We start from the raw sequence: 17,163 nt of genomic DNA, 5'->3' as shown, positions 1-17,163 counted from the left end.
CTCCTCATTTGGTCTGCAGGATTCATTTCTCTTCAGCTGGTCCCATTTCATTGAAGAAGTGTGAGAAAGAAGACACTGGCAATTCTGCATTTAAAGAATTGATTCTTTAAACACTGAATAAATTCCCCAACTTAAAACCACTGTAAATTTTTTTCTTACAACCAAGCTTTACTTTTTCTGCAGGGATGGACAGAACTGGAGCTGGGGGATCCAGGGACACAACACAGATTGATTTTGCAGTCTACCAGTTATGCCTGATGGTGATGGATGTGTGTAGAGTGGGAAATAGCCAGCATGAACACTGAGCTGAGCTCCCTTCCTCCCCAACAATGTGTGCAGTGAAATCATGACCCAGACATTTCCTTCTTTTGGAATCAACATTTTTATTGGTCTTCCCAAAAAAGTCTCATCAAACCCCAACTCCCAGCACACAAAAGCACCTAGAGAAGACACTGGCGCTGTTCAACCAGACACTATCGTGTGTAAATGATCAGGCCAGAAACTTCCACAATAAAACACGTCCATCTTCAAGTGACTGGCTTTTTTCTGTCACCCCTTCTGAGTTGACACTGAAAACGCAGAACAAAAGAGAAAGAAAAATATCTCCTCTTGTCTCAGATGAGAGTTGTTATTCTTCAAAGCAAGGGAGGGAGTGTGGGATTTTATCACCACAAACATGCCACACTAACATAGACAGTCTTTCACAGGAACAGCTCATCCAGGAGAACATACTGTACATCCACCTGCAGCCAAACAACTCCGGCCTCATTACAGATCTTCAGGAAACATGAATTCAATGCAACCAAGACAGGGATCGGGATTTTCACAGTAGCCTTCTGTCAACAGACAAAGAAAACCCTTTTAAAGTGCTGCTTCTTTTCTTTAAAGTGTATTTTCATCTTCTGACAATGGTTTGCTTCTTTTGTGTATGTAAGAGTCCAAATTACTTACTACTGCAGTCCAACACCCCCATATGTTTGCTTTACTCACATTTATTTTACAAAGCCTTTTTTAGAAATATAGTTTTTGAGAGATGAGGGTTATTTCTCCTAGAATACTTATGAAGCTGAAAAGCAAGTTCCAGTTTGTTAATGCAGGTTCTAGTTTGTTAATGTCTTAAACAGAGTAAAAAGCAGTGCATCATTAAAATGTGTAGTACTGTTAATTGGAATTTACTACATTCTATTTCAAATTAGTTTCTGTCACAAATGGTGCCCTCTCCACTGCTGGTCTTCTTTTTCAGAAGCCCTGTTTGTGCTCACCAAAGATTTGATGACTGTGAACAAGTGTTTTAACAGTTTGGGACCTGCAAATATTTGCCTCCAGGCTGCTTCAAGCAAACCATGTCAAACCAACTTCAACAAACTGCTCACATGCATTAAGTTGAATAAATATCTATTTAAAGAATCCTAGATGGTATGGGTTGGAAGGAACCTTAAAGATCACGTTGTTCCACCCCCTGCCATGGGCAGGGACACCTTCCACTAGCCCAGGTTGCTCCAAGCCTTGTCCAACCTGGCCTTGGACACTTCCAGGGATGGGGCAGCCACAGCTTCTCTGGGCAACCTGTGCCAGGGCCTCCCCACCCTCACAGGGAAGAACTTCTTCCCAATATCCCATCTAATCCTGCCCTCTGGCCGTGGGAAGTCATTCCTTCTTGTCCTATCACTCCATGTCCTTGTCCAAAGTTCTTCTCCTGTTCTCTCATGGAGCCTCTTTAGGCACTGGAAGGCCACAACAAAGTCACCCTGAAGCCTTCTCTTCTCTTCTCTTCTATACAAGTTTCATCCATGACCCTGCTCCATATTTACCACAATTTTGACCTGTTGTGGACACTTCTGGAATTAGAAGTTTGTTGTTGTATCAAGCATTTCTCAAAGAAATATTTACACTCTACATTTTAATCACATGTACACTGACTTCCTTCGTTTTTACATGGCATGACCTCTGATTTTTTATTTAAAGATTAGATGTACTTTAATTACTTAAAATACTACAGCTTCTGCAGCAGAGAGCAGAAATGGATGTTCACTTAAGCTCCTTTACTCTTGATTTGAAAGCATTATTTGAAAGCATTGTTACTGGCTGCCACATCAGCCCTCACCCAGGGCTGGGCTGATTTGGCCTGTACTGAGAATGGTGTGGCAGCAGGACCAGGGAAGTGACTGATCCCCTGTACTGGGCACTGCTGGGGCACCTCGAGCACTGCCCTCGGTTCTGGGCCCCTCACTGCAAAAGGGACATTGAGGGGCTGAAGCGTGTCCAGGGAAGGGCAACAAGGCTCATGAAAGGTCTAGAAAAACATGTCTTATGAGGAACGGCTGAGGGAGCTGAATTTGTTTTCTGTGGAGAAGAGGAGGCTCAGGGGGGACCTCATCGCTCTCCACAGCCCCCTGACAGGAGGCTGCGGTGAGTGAGGTGCGGGCCGGTCTCTTCTGCCGTGCCTGCGGTGAGAGCACCAGAGGAAATGGCCTTAAGCTGAGATAGGGGAGACTCAGGTATTACAAAAAAGTTGTCACTGTTGGGGTGGTCAGGCGTTGGCAGGGGCTGCCCGGGGAGGTGGTGGAGTCACCGTCCTTCGAGGTGTTCACGAGGCGCTGGGTGACGCGGTGCGGTGGTTCAGGGGTTACAGCGGTAGCGCTGGGCAGGCAGTGGGACTGGATGATCCCTAAGGTCTCCTCCACTCCCGGTGATTCGAGGGCTCTGCCACCTCGTCCCTCACGCCCCCTCCTCTTCCCCTCCCCTCCCGTCCCCTCCCCTCCCCTCAGCCCGGGCGGGCTCCCCGCGCTACCCTGAGGGCGCAGGCGCGGTGGCGGCGCAGGCGCGGGGCGGTCGCTGTGCGCGGCGCGGCGGCCGCGCTCGCTCGGCCCGGCCCGGCCATGTCTTTCGGGCCGCTGGACCCGCGGGGTCCCGCGCCCGCCCCGCCGCGGGACTTCGGCGGCATCATCCAGACATGCAGCGGCAACGTGCAGCGCATCGCGCAGTACAGTGAGTGCGGCGGGGCCGAGCGGGGCCGGGGGCGCTGCGGGAGCCGGGGCGGCAGAGCCTCCTTGGGCGGTGCCGGGCGGGGGTGCCCGGGGCGGGCGGACCCCGGACGGGCCCAGCTGGGGCCCGGCTCCCCCCGGGTGTTCCCCAGCCCTGCTCTCGGTGGGGTCTGTGCCCCTGTCACCGAGTGGCACCGACAGCTGGCCGGCCCCAGGGAGGGGCCCCGGGGGCAGCGGGAGCCCGAGGAGCCGCCGCGCCCGGAGCAGCTGCTGTGCCAGGGTCCCGCTCCCCAGAAGGGTGTCCCTGGGGACGTGGCGTGGCTGTTTCTTGGTCGCGTGGTTGTCATTAGAGAAAGTTATCGGAATTGTGAGCTAATCGTAGAAATCTCGGTGCTGAGCGCCGAGATGCTGCTCGTTAAAGGAGTCACTTCCGAAAGAGTCTTTGGTATGAGCCTTCCAAAGGATACCGCCTTTACTGAAAAGGGCATTAATTGTTCAAGTAGCCATGCGAGTTTTTAGGGGCAAGGTCAGTGGAACATTTTGGTTCCTGAGAAAGTTGGTGAATTCTCTGATTATACAAAGCTGTTAATATCACTGAAACTGCTTTGGTCAGTCATGTTCATTTCCTCTTGGTAGAGGCATAGCTGAACTGCTTCAAATCTCACCAAATAACATGGCTTGTCTAGGTTTTTTTCCTTTTTTTTATTCCGTTTTTTTTTCTTCTTCACACTCTTTCTCCTTTCCATGGGACTTCAGTGAGCCTCCTGTTCTAAGCAGCTCAGCTTCTCTCTCATAGGACAGGCTTTGCTGTCTTATGACCCGCAGCCATCCTATCTCCGTGCACTGCCCATCTCAAATGAAACAAATAGCCTTACAGTTTTATCGAGGTGGGTGGGAACTCACAGAACATCTGACTTAATGTTACAGTAGTTAACTTCATTACACATAATATAAAAGCTTTCCATTCAGGCCTAGGAGAAAAAGATACATTGAAGCCTTAAGGCTATCCTCATTTCTCCTTTCATTCCCTAAGGAAAAGAGCAAACAGTAGGCACAGCTCAGTATTATACACGCCTTTGGAAAATCTCTCTAGAGTGAGCATTTCACACAAAACGTACAGAAAACTGGTGGCCTGAGTTGGCAAAACTGTTGCTTGCTCAGATAATGTAAGAGTCCTGCAGCTAGGGCAGAGATTGAAGTGTTTTAAGTAATCTTAGTTGTTTGATAGTGAGTACATGGAATTAAAAGGTCTTGGTGACTGAAAACTGTTGGCTGAGGGGGCTCTCTGTGTTGGTACATACCCACTATCCAAAGAATAAAGAGCTCCAGCCCCTTCCTATGGTTTCTCAGACACTTTCCTCTCATTTTTTTATAGACTGTGTGTTGCTGTTGGCCGAGATAAACCAAGCAAAGCAAACTGCTGAACCTGGCTCAGGGCAGGACAAACAGCACATTGCCTGGCCTGGAAATGGGACTGTGCAAGAATCTCCCCCAGTGGAGAAAAATAAGTCCCAGGGTGTCTGGGCATTATGGCACAAATGCCATTTGCCAAGTCCTTGACATCCGCATACACAGTGCAGTCCCTGTGCCGTTTGTCACCAACCTGACTAGGAATTTTTCTGACCTTCCTGTGTCTGACAGAGCTGTGAAATATGTGCAGTCTTGCTTGCTGGAAGCCAAGCTCAGAGTAAAAGAAGTTGCCAGCTCCTCATTGTATGACCTAATAGAAGTCTGGAATTCTCAGTGAGAATACCCTCAGTGGATGCAAAAGCTAATTACTGGCTTATTACTGATTAGCTCATATTGCAGCCTTAGCTGAGCTGCCCTTCTTATAAGCTGTTGGACATCACTTGAAAAGAAGTGGCCGTTGTAGGGATCTGATGTTTCTCCAGCAACACATTGAATCCAGTGCAGAGGCTCCAGGCTGAAAGCACAAGTAACACAGGAGGATTTCACTGAATTGGAAGAAGCTCTTGTTAAACTCACAGGGTAATTCAGTTCAGCTGCCTATGGAACTATATTAGAGTGACCCTCCTTGGTCTTGCCTCTCAGTGGTGATGTGATAACATATGATTTCACGATCGATTTGAGCTGATCAATCTTTGTGCTGCTCTTGTAAGTGCTGAGCCAAGCACTTCAGTAATGATAAAAACTGTGCTGCTGCAGAATAAAGTGGATCAGCTTCTTGATCTGTCAAAAAAGTATTCTAAGGTAGAGGGAGTGGGGAGAGAAAATGCTACTTGTCTTTTAGGTAAGTTAATGGTTTGATGTGATTTGTTGTGTGGTTTCATGGTCACTAATGCCTACACAAGGAAAACAGTGGAAAAACACAGGAGATGGGAAGAAGGAGGTCTTGAACTTGCACTACAACATGATTTCAAATTGATGAAGGCCAACTGTGAAGTGCACATTGCTATCTGCTGTTCTTGAAAGATTGTTTGTGCCAGTATTGTGAAAGATTTGGGCTATCATGAGTAGAAAAATTCAAGTTTGGTTGGGTGTTTTTTGAAACTGATAGCAATCCTTGGTCATTGTTGTTTGTTTGTTTTTTTTTTTAACAGAGTTGTAATAATTTAAGTAACTTAAAAATGTGTAAAAGTGGCAATGTAGCATAGTGAAGCTGTTCTGCAGCAATGATAGCCTAAAATACAGAAATAGCAAGGCTGATAGAAGTAGTCAGCTCTGTTAATTGGTCTAAAAAGGTTGAGGAAGAGGAGAGCACAACGTTTTAGCTCCACAGACTTGTCGTCAGGGTATCTGTGCCTCACTACCACTTTCTTGTCTGAAAGTTTGTTAGGCTGAATCATGTCTAGGTAGGGATGTTTAATATACATTTGCATTTCACAGAATCCCAGAACAGCTGGGGTTGGAAGGGACCTCTGGAGTTCATCTGGTCCAACCCCTGCTAACACAGGTTCCCCCAGAGCAGGTTGTGCAGGATGGTGTCCAGGCAGGGTTTGAATATCTCCAGGGAAGGAGATTCCACAGCCTCTCTGGGCAGCCTGTTCCAGGGCTCTGACACCCTCACAGCTAAGGAATTTTTCCTCATATTTAGATGGAACTTCCTGTGTTTCAGTTGTGCCTGTTGCTCTGTGTCCTGTCACTGGGCATCACTGGGAAGAGTTGGGCCCCGTCCTCTTGGCATTGACTTTTAAGATATTTGTATATATTTAAAGCAAAGAATGTAAGTGTTGTCTTACTAGCTTGAGTTAAGTCAAACATTGAAATAAATCCTTTTAAAGCTAAAAGAATACATTCAAGAAGGAATAAAATACATTAGAACTTGTCTTACTGACTCATCTTGTGATCTCTTTATCTTCAGCTGCTCAGATAAAGAATTTGATGAGCCAGCTGGGAACAAAGCAGGATTCCAGCAAGCTTCAGGAGAACTTGTAAGTATTAAATAAGCAAACATCAGTATAGGTCCTCTTTGATTTCTCCCTGTATTCTTAGAGGAACTGGGTTACTTGCTGTGGGGAAATGCTTTATGAGATACATTTAGTTCAGTCCTTCAAACCCAAAATGAGTAGCTGCATTAAGTAGTTTACTGGACAAATTAAAGTGTTTCTGCAGGACTCCGGTGAAGCCATTCAAAACCGCTGGATAGGTAGGGTTCTATATTGTTCTTCTATAAAGCTTTTCTATAGTTTATTTAAAAAGTAGTAGTACCCCAGCCATGCATTAGCATTGGCTGTCCTCTGAGGAGTAGCCACAGTAGCTTCACTTGTGGTTTAGAAGAAATGAACGCCATAGTAGGTACTTGGTCCTCACATGAGACCAATGAATTCCCATAATTATGGTGAAAGAGTAGCTTGTAGTACAGATGGATTTAGGCAGTAGAAAGATTAGCAATCCTATATGGCAGCCAAAATGTCACATGTAATTTCAGAGGAATAATATGCCAGTGGGGGACAAAGTAGAAGATGTTTAAACAGCTGTTGTCCAAACTGACTCCTGGAGAGACTGAACAGAGACTCTCTGTGTCTGTGCATCTTTCACAAATTCATAAAGCATAAATAGCGAGTTATAAAAAGAATCATTTCCAGAGGGTCATCAAAGAAAACTTGGAAGTCAGTTCTTCTGTTCTCTTTTCATGCAACTGTACCTTGAATCTCTGAATGTACAACTTTCCTGGTTTTTATAATAGCTGATTTTTTTGATAAGTTCATGACTTGTAGTGGGAGCTACGTACCCCATGTTTGACGGATGAGATCGGAGCCCAGTTAGGAGAGAAAGGGATTTGCTTCCTTGAGCTTCTCAGTTGGCTCAATCTCTATTTAATCGGTAGATTAAAGAACTAATCACTGGTGACCAAACAAATGCTTTTCCATTTGATGTCACTGTAGAAGTGGCATAATCTCTCCTCTTTGAGGTCAGAGTGGCTGAACCCCACGAATTGTCAGCTGCCAATACAAACTTACTACCCAAATACAGGGATGGTTTATTCCGCTCACACATACAACTTGGACAAAAACAGAGCCTGAATGCCTCCATTTACATATCTACTGGCTGGGTATGTGACTTTCACTTCAGCATCTTGTACCCATTGAATGCAAAAGAAATCGTTTCTTGTTTTAGTATTTTGTGTCATCCTGGTTTACAGTGTAGTTTTTGTGTATTAGTATTAGGCACTTTGCAAAAATAAGCTTCAAATTATAATGTTGTTGGAAAACATAAAGGCTCCAGGGAAAGCCTTGCAATTCCTTAAGTAGATGACGTATCATTCCTCTTTCTGACCATTATTTTTCACAAGAAGGAAGAATTTAATATTTCAGAGTCCCTGTACTTTTATCAAATATATATTTAACCATAGAGTTGGTGGTTGTCAAGTAAACAGTTAATTACTAATTGGTACTACAAAGAATTCACCCTTATAGAGGGATTACGTTCACTGAATAAAGTTGTTTCGTTCTTATGCCATTGGAGAAAAATGTATTTTTAAAACTACTGAATTATACTAGTTAGCAGGGAGCACAGAAATTATTTGAATATTTTTTAAAAATGTAGTTCAGAGTCAAGTTGATATTAAAAACTAAACATATATCTCTGATCCTTTAGGTTGGAAAAACACCTACTGTAAAGCTCTGTGATCTCAGAACCCCTATTTAGTCATCATTTTGGATGCTAAAATGCTCAGAGACTGCTTTTTAGGTAGACCTTGTGTAAGTGCTTTTGAACTTTTGTTTCAGGCAACAGCTGCAGCACTCTGCAAACCGCCTTGCCAAAGAGACCAATGAATATCTCAAGGAGTTGGGGTCTCTGCCACTTCCCCTGTCTGCTTCTGAACAGGTAGGCAGGCAGAATTTTCTGGATATATTTCTAGATCACTCATTTAAAGAAATTAGCATGGACCACAACCTCCCAAAGCCTAAACTGGCACAGCTGAAGAGACAGCAGCCTTTTAGAATGAAGGACGTTAGTGAAGTAGGGAAACTCATTAAACTGGCTGCATCCTGGCTGCTTATATGACACTGTTTCCCAGGGGCAAATAAGTATTAAACTTTCTCACATGAGAATAAGAGACCCTAAATGTTCAGGGAGAGCTTAGTATGCAATTCTGGTTTTCTGAGTAAATTTCTGAAAAATAATCTTGTTTACAAAGTCCCTGGTGGTACAAGGCAGTGTTTTAGGATAAGAACTCAGAGCAAACTGCCTGTCAGTATGAGATGGATCATGCCAGAAAGCTTTCCCTTGCATGTGATTTATTAGTGGGGGAAGGGGAGAAGCTGACTCACCTTGCTCATATTTGAATAAAGCAAAATATAACAAGGCAAAGATTATGATTTTATCTCTTACCAAATAGTAGTTGGAGTTCCCCCTCCCTATGGGAAAGGGAAGGGACAGTCCTGTGCTGTTCATGTTAATCCACCACCACGTGTTTTTGTGATGCTGTTGTGGGATGATCTGGGGATGTGGGTCAGCAGATGTTGTTTTGGTCTGTTTCTGTGTTTAAAGGTTTATATGTTAGTTGGAAGCATGGCCGTGTTTTGCTGGTTTGTTCAGCAAATATTTTTCTGTTAATCTTCCTGTGGTGAACAAAATCCTGTCATGTGCATGTCACTGAATGCAGCCCAGGGAAAATTCAGTCAAAATCTGCAGGAGCTGGAGCACAGCACACTCAGGGACTGCTCTGGCAGAAGGGTTGTTGCTTCAGAGGGCTCAGATGGAAGCTGTAGTGTATTATGAGGATGCTGTAGTGGCTTATTACAGAAAAAAATATAATTGAAGAGATTTATTTCCTTGAAATGAATGTTGAACTGATACAAGCTCATTGCAAGATTACAGTCCTGGAAAGCCCACAGTTTGAGCCAGCTGTTGCAAATCTTTCTATCAGAAAACATGAGAACTGACCTAGTATTGAGTGTCCTTGGGACAAGCTTTTCCACAACTACTCATTTCCCATCTCTGGGATGTCACAAACTCAGAGGACATGTTCTGTGGAAGCTAAATAAGTTGACACTGTAAATTGAGGATGAAAAGCACTATTGCAACTAGTGTATTTGGAGAAAAGATAAACTGAAATGGTTATCAGGAGTAAGGATGTTATCTGATCTAATAACAACAGTGTGGCATGGCTGGGAGAGACAGCTTAGGAGACTGGGGCAATGGGTGTTGTCATTAGTTCTGGTAAGAAGTCATTAGTGTGGTAAGAAGTACTATGAAGTTGGCTGAGTAGAGGAATGGAGGCTAAAAGAGTTGTAGATAACCAAAATGCACATAATTAAATGTGGTGGATTATTGGAATGTGATTTGAATAGAAGTACTGGTCTAGAAGACCTCTCTACTCCAGACTTGAAACTAGATTGAAATTGGAGAACTTTGTTGCACAAAACTGTCCTGCAGTGGGCAAGGCGTGGAGCATTTGTGATAAGGAATTAAAACTTGGTGGACTTTTTGTTCTCTCCAGTGCCTCAGACTGTTGGAACCAAAAGATCAGTGAATGCCAGTATTCATTGTTATTGTTATGGTGGGTTTTTGAGAGCCCGACAGTCACTTTATAATGAATGGGAATGTCTGAACACTTGTTTGTGTTTCAATTCCTCAGCGCCAGCAGAGGCTTCAGAAAGAACGATTGATGAATGACTTCTCCGCGGCCTTAAATAACTTCCAGGCAGTGCAGAGGCGAGTGTCAGAGAAGGAAAAGGAGACCGTGGCAAGGGCGAGAGCTGGCTCCCGGATCTCTGTAAGTATTCATGGGAATTTTGGAACAATGAGTCTTCCAAGAGATCTTGTACTTGCCTTCCAACCTCCTGTCTTTCTACTGACACCTCACTGAGTGCAGCTGAGCCCTTGGTGTATTAGTTTTGCCATTCCAGCTGTTGTAAGTAATCTCTTGTTTCAGTGTGCTCCTTGTCCATGTAGAGGAGGGAAGGAATCCTGGTAGTTGCAAGTGTTGTGGAGGATGAGATGGGGAGTCAAAATACAGTGAATAGGAAAGTATTGCAGGCTGCTCTCCACTTGCTGTCAGCCCTATGCTGTAAAATTTAAGAGTTCAAATGGAAGCTTACCACACCTTAAATTACATCTTAAATGTCACACTATGGTGCTTTATATTCTTATAGCTTCTGTCCTGCTAATATCTCCAATGTGTGTTCAAACCTTTTCCCTGTTATGTTTTGATAACCCCTTTGGCTACTAAGAATTCATAATAAAGAGGCCAGTGAAGGCATTTCCCTCCCCTTGCCTCGGGGCTTTATGTTAGCTCTGCATTCTTAATGTCTGCAAGGGAACACATTTATCTGTTGGATTATGCTCTAAATGTTTTGCTTTGTGTTGGGAAAGGAAGTGACAAACATTGACAGCTGATCCAAGGACATGGACTGGCTGTTTTTGGTCATTCAGTTAACTTGAGTTAAATCTGAAAGCTAAATCTGAAAGTTAAATCTGCAGTGACAGTGGGATTCTCCAAGAACACTCTGAACAGTATGTGCTTTGGTCTTTAAGATGCTGCTGGTGATTTTGTGAGTGGTCCTGGTAGTCTATGAGACTAATGACTCATTTATCTCTTCCAGGCTGATGAGCGGTTCAGAGAAGAACAGCTTGTTTCATTTGATAGGTAATAACTTCTTGTACTCTTGAGGTTTTCACAACATATACCTAAAATTTTTATGGTAAGATCTGTTACTGTAACTCGGGCCAGACTCTGATGGCTGAATGGAAAGCAAAAAGAGCTGAAAAGCAATTATTACACCACATGTAATATACAGTGTAGAAAATTAACTGCATGTGACAGTATTTTATCTTCCTTAAATATAGATAGTGTGATTACTCCCCTGAGGGGAATTGTGCTGTCCTTAGGATGTGGCAGCTGGAGCTCCTGGTTTTCTGGCCTGTAAGCACAAGATTACCAGACAGGATTTCACTCACTGTGACTCTTTCCACAGAGAGCAGCATATTTATTTCATGGGTTTGGGTGTTCTCCAGCAGCCCAGTTGGAGCTATTGCAGAGTAGCAGATTAGGCTGCCTAAAATTCAGAAGCCCTGGAACATTATGCACTGACAATCTAATCCTAGAACATGCACAACAAGACAGCATTACTGTCACCTGTCAGACAGTTGTGTTGCTTCTGCAGTAACAGTGTGCCTGCATGGTAGATAGCTTTGCAAAATGTTACATCAACTCTCCAGTGTGGCAAAGAGAACCAGGGAGCCTTCAGAAGTGTCTGTGGTTACTGTATCAGCTGGGCTGAAATCTGTTGGCCCTATCTGTGTAAATCCTTCCACTTTCTGAATCAAGAGACTTTGCTTACCTGTCTCAGCTATACATCCTCCCCCTGCAAACTGCCCTTCATCTGCTCAGCTGCCTGTTGTGCATCCCTTCCTTAGCCCTGGGCTTTCACATGGGGTGGGGGTGAAGCCCCAGGCTGTTCAGTTATGCAGGTGCTGGGATGAGTTTGAAGGCCTTGCACACTAAAGCCGTGGGACCCAGAGAGGTACCTGTTCATGCAGAGCCCCTTAGCTCAGTGAGAGATGGTGGCACTTAGCAGCTGTTCCACATTCAAAACTGTTCCTGTGTGCTACGTGCCAGAAACTTCTGCTTTAAAGATATGCAAACCCTACAGTCACATCAGAGCTGAATTGCTGAAATGGTCAGCTACATGACCTACTCATATAGTTTATCTTCATTTTTTAGGCACTTTGAGGCTTTAAAACTTACTATTTAGTGTTGTATTCCAAACACTGGAATGGTATAGTGCTTCCTGGCACACTTCTCTGTTGAAAAGATGGAGATGTTGCCCTTGAAGAACTTTCTAAGCTGAACATAGAGATGGCCTTGTGTTATAGGTGCTGGCTCCACTATAATTGGTGTAACTTCTGCAGCAGTTGTGAAGAACCAGCTCATCAGGAGAGAGGTAGACTGGGATGCAGAGTTCCTTGGTTTTTAACATCTCTTTTGGTGTGTAATTTAATTTGAAGTTCTTACTAGACTAATGAATTAAAATACTAAAACACTTAAATCTTATCCCCAATGCCAGATAGCAAGCAAGAATCTTTGTCAGATGCTTGTCAGGTGTCATTTTGTTCTGATAATGTGCTTGCAGGCTGCTCTCTACCAAAACATTTACCCTGATTTCTTCCTTTTGGGGGGATGGTAAGAAGGAAGGAAGGTACGAGTATTAAAAAAGAAAAGCAGAACTGAAATAAGCAGGTTTCTTCTCTAATGCTGTAGATAACTGTCACATCCTAGAACAGAGCATTCTATGTAACTGCTTTCCAGTTTCTTCACTTTGCCTGATCTGTCTCTTTTTTCAATTGTTCCAATTTGTGACCATTGTCACAAATTAGTCCTGTCCCTGTGCACAATGCAAGGGCCAAGAACCCTGGAGGTTGTTCTGTAGGAAACTCTTTAACTCACTGGTGCTTTGCTACAAATGCAGCGTGGAAGTACCTATAGTCAGAGAGAGAGAGTAATACTTTGTTTCCCTCTCTTTGCAGTGGTGAAGATTGGAATCAAATGCAGTCTCAGGAAGAAGATGTGGCAATAACTGAACAGGACCTTGAACTCATTAAAGAAAGAGAAACTGCAATCAGGCAATTAGAGGTGACCAGTAGCTCCTGCACAGTTAACAGTATTGGGAGATAAATCAAAGGGGTGCAGTGCTAACTAATGGGATGGGCTGAGGAGAGCTGAATGTGGAGGAACAGTTTCTTGTAGAGAGGATTGATGCCAAGATCAATCTTGCTGCTCCTGTTGAAGGGATATATTTGCCTTCAGCGTTGACTGGTGGTCCTTCAGAGATGGCCAGAGCAACTCACGTTACAGTGTTCATCTCAGTTCCATACTGGGTTAATTGCTAGTGGCATGAAACAAATATTCAGTAGCAGGAGTATTGTAGGCCCCTGTGTTAATCCCAAATTGCACAGAGAGTAACTTCAAGGCACCTCAGTCAGTGAATGCTGGTGTCTATTGTGAGCTTTTGAGCAATGGTCAAAAGAGGTACTGAGTGAGGATTAGAAAAACTGTACCCAGTGTTTGCTGTAACTTGTTAAATTGTTGTCCTCAGGCAGACATTTTGGATGTCAATCAGATATTTAAGGATTTAGCCATGATGATTCATGACCAAGGAGATATGATTGGTAAGTGCATTTGGATAATAAGAAGTTTCTTCTTAGTTCACTTACAAGTTTTGCTTATGTAGTTTAAATTTTCCAGTATTTTGCATTAGAAGTATTGTATTTCTGGTTATAATTTTTAAACACTGAAGCTCTGAAATATTTTACAGTGAGTTCTCTTGTTTTTTCCATAGATAGCATAGAGGCAAATGTGGAAAGTGCAGAAGTTCATGTGGAAAGAGCCAGTGAGCAGTTACAGAGAGCTGCCTATTATCAGGTAAATTCTGTGTGCTTGTTTTATTGTCAGTGTATAGTTGAGCAATAATGGAACAGGCAGAGCAAGACACATACTGAGGCCTGCAGCACACCAAACTAGTTATTAAAACCAGCTTGTGCAAGCTGGCACTCATTCAAAATTGGCTGCAATGAATATATAAAGCATTTGAGTCAAAAACATAGTATTGAAATTCACCTTCTGCTTCAGAGGAGACAGTCTGACCCTTCATATAAATGTGCTCTGCAAGTGTAAGTGTTTACCTGTCTGTTGTTCTTAGGAGTTAGCAGAACAAACAAGAACAAATTCTTATGTTGTATGCAACTTGTAAACATATCAGCCAAGACACTGACATGCAAAAATCCATGCCCGGACTTGGGAAACTTCTGGTGACTAGGATTTGCAGCACTCCTTTCCTTCTGCTGAGTTTCTCTCCCATAATCTGTCCTCCTTGTCCCACCAGGTCTCTCACAGTGGCTCTCATTGTTGGGTTACAGTCAATGTTTTCTGTAGGTTCCCTTCATCACCCTTGTCCCTGTAGGTCCAGGTTCTGTGAGGGACTAAGGGTTCTGCTTAGTCACTGCTGGGACTTCAGACTTCCACACAAGATAAATATTGGACTCTTCCAAGCTGTTGAGTGGGAGGTACTGGAAAGCAATAAAACTCCAGCGCTGTTAAATGCAAGGAAGAAAAGTAGCTTTTACCATATGGCAGCATTTAATAGTATTGTCTCTCTCCATGGCTTCCTTTACAAAGTTTTGAGGTGTTTATAAATTTAAGTTTTGAGAGCTATTGGACATGTTTTGGAAGTGTTTTTTCTGGATGGAGAAGGAAGTGGTTATATAGAACTACCTTCATATCCTTAGATACCAAGTTAAAAATATTTGGTGTATGTGGATTGACTGTAGTTTCCTGTGATGAATAAAGTGAGCAATGCTGCAAAATCCAAGTACAGTAACTGTACATGAAATCATTTAAACTGTAGAAATGCAACACCAAGCCTGAGTGGCCAAGGGAAGATTGTATCAGAGAACTACTTGGGAGTTTGATTAGGCTTACCTGAAAAATCTAAATAGCTAGAAAGGTTTGGCTTTCTCTGAGGCTTGTATTTTCCTTAAGAGAAGCAAAACCTGTCACATTTTGACTTAACTGCATCAATTTGACCATTGCACTCCTAAAACTAAAAACATTCCTCTGTAGAATCATGCAGTTTAAGGAACATGTAAAAGTGTTCAGACTACATTGGGTACTTCTCTCGAGTAACTGTGGGTGTCAAGTGCTCTGGTTCACCAAAGTCAGTAACCAGAATGGTGGCCTTGATTTTAGCTCTTGTCAACTGTTCCTGGTGTCAGTGGCTTATTTTTCTTTTCTTATTAGAAGAAATCCCGTAAGAAGATCTGTATCCTGTTGTTGGGCCTTGCTGTGGCCTGTCTAATCATAGGATTGATTATCTGGCGGGCAACCAAATGAAATCTTCCCATGGAACCCAGTCTCACTGCTGAGATTTCTTTCTCTCAGAGCAAACCAGCTGACTAGTCTCGGAGATGAATTGACCACCCTGAGAGCACGAGCTGGAGCTACTTCTAGTAATAGATATTAGCAACTAATGTGCAGATAACTAGTATTTGGAATTAGTGAACCATGGAGATGGTATTTATCAGTTTATATACAAATTATATTGTTTTATGTAACTAAAACCTTGTGGTTTTGCTTTCTGTAATGTATTATTTCCTGTCCCAACTGTAGGCTGAAGTGTGATCAATAATTGGAGATGTCTTGTTTTTGACAAGTGGCACAACTTTAACATTTTGTATGTGTAGGTAACTTTGTCGGACTGAAATGAGAATGACATTCAAAGACAGCACACCACCAAGTCACATTACATAAATCCAACAGTTTCTAAAGTCTCCAGTATCTGCCCCATGGTTTTATTGTCTCCGAGTGGCTGTGGTTCTAGATTCTCTTGAAGAGAAAGGTGATGATACAGATTCGAGAGGCAAGGAGAGTATGTGTGGATGATGGTTGGAACCACTGCGTGCTGGTCAGTTTAGCCTTGAGACTTGTAATCGTGTTGTTTAATTTTTTTAGGTGTAGTTGCAGGTTAGTTTTTCCCAAAATGCATCATTTGAGGACAGAATGTTCTTTGACTTACAGTCTAACAATGCAACTTCCTTACACAAACTATCTGGTTGTGTATTAGCAGACAAATAAATCTCTTCCAATGCTGACTGTCAAGCACTAGGTATACAAAGTTTAGCTGCTACTCCCAGTTGTTTTTAGAAGCTTTCAGGAAGAAAATCACACAAAGATGAGGAAGTGGGCACCTAAGTTTACAAGCTAGCAAGATAGATGAGTGTTAGCAGAAATCTTGCTTCTGTAGTACTTTTGATGCTCACTTGTAGTGCGTTAGTAAATATTATGTGTGGCTTGTGATCATCTGGTATTTTCCATTCTTTATGAAACAGAAAGTGCAGAAACTGGCTGAGTGAAGTGCTAGGATTTTCAGACTGAGGATGTGTGTGCAAATGAAAAGATTGCTGGTTCCAGCTCAGAGAGCTGGGCAGAACACAGCAGCCACTCCCCATTTTGTGTAGCTCTGAACTGACATGCACTGAGGGAACCATAATCTGTCCAAAGCCCAAGGGAGCGTGGTAAATGCAGCATACTGACCCATTTTGTATTTATCTTTATTCCATGTCTTCTCTATAATAAAGTAAATGTGAAAGCTGGGAAGGGAGTGTTCTCCCAATTGCACAGTGGTTTGCACTATTGCGCCATCATTCCGTCTAATAATCATCAATAAACACTTTTTAAAAGCCTCTGTCAGAGCTCCTTTCTCTTGCACTTTAGACACTGGCACAGATGTGTTTGCAGTTCCCTCTGTAAGCAAAGTAGAAGACTTTACATCAGCACAGTAGTGTCTCCTGTAGCTTTAGTTCAGTGGTCCTGATTTGTAGGTGAAAACACGTAATTCCTTTCACAAGGGCACACACAGTACTCCTGTGCAAAGCCCTGTACAGTAGCTGATCCCAGAAAAATTAATCTCATGCCCCAGAGCAGTGTTGGGTCAGCTTTGACTATTTGCCTGTTGCTAGAACTTGGAACTTTTGCTGAGCCTGTACAGTAAAATCTGACTTTAAAGCAAGGGAACTGTGTGTCGTTCTGCTCCTTTTTTAAAGTATTCCTCGAAAAGGGTGGAGCCTGCTGGTCTGTGCCTGCCTGCTGCAGGGCAGAGTCCTTTGGGTGTCACACTGCTGTGTCAGAATGAGAGCACTTTCCTCCTCACCAAGCCTAAAAGGGAGCATTGATACATTATTTGTAGGCTCCATCCTTCCTCTAGCCTGTTTTAGT

At 43.2% G+C, this 17,163-nt stretch overlaps 1 protein-coding gene and 1 long non-coding RNA gene across 2 annotated transcripts; one reads left to right on the top strand and one right to left on the bottom strand.

The window, feature by feature from the left end:
• Positions 1-366: 366 nt before the first annotated feature.
• On the bottom strand, positions 367-2,674 carry LOC120324137. Its single transcript, XR_005565163.1, has 2 exons — positions 2,506-2,674; positions 367-836 (listed from the first exon to the last, which is right to left on the bottom strand). It is a non-coding gene; the product is annotated as an uncharacterized LOC120324137 (long non-coding RNA).
• Positions 2,675-2,834: 160 nt separating this feature from the next.
• STX12 (syntaxin 12) lies at positions 2,835-16,633 on the top strand. The gene is made up of 9 exons (XM_027713615.2): positions 2,835-2,988; positions 6,307-6,376; positions 8,174-8,273; positions 10,030-10,167; positions 10,997-11,040; positions 12,921-13,026; positions 13,490-13,562; positions 13,733-13,815; positions 15,190-16,633. Exons 1-9 carry the CDS (start codon positions 2,880-2,882, stop codon positions 15,280-15,282), a joined length of 816 nt encoding a protein of 271 aa, XP_027569416.1. The 5' UTR covers positions 2,835-2,879; the 3' UTR covers positions 15,283-16,633.
• Positions 16,634-17,163: the final 530 nt, after the last annotated feature.

Source organism: Pipra filicauda, unplaced genomic scaffold (genome assembly GCF_003945595.2).
Source record: "Pipra filicauda isolate LSUMZ 115617 unplaced genomic scaffold, ASM394559v2 scaffold431_size579624_pilon, whole genome shotgun sequence".
Taxonomy (NCBI): domain Eukaryota; kingdom Metazoa; phylum Chordata; class Aves; order Passeriformes; family Pipridae; genus Pipra; species Pipra filicauda.
The sequence above is the reverse complement of the archived record's forward strand: the minus strand, read 5'-3'. Positions and strand labels throughout refer to the sequence as shown.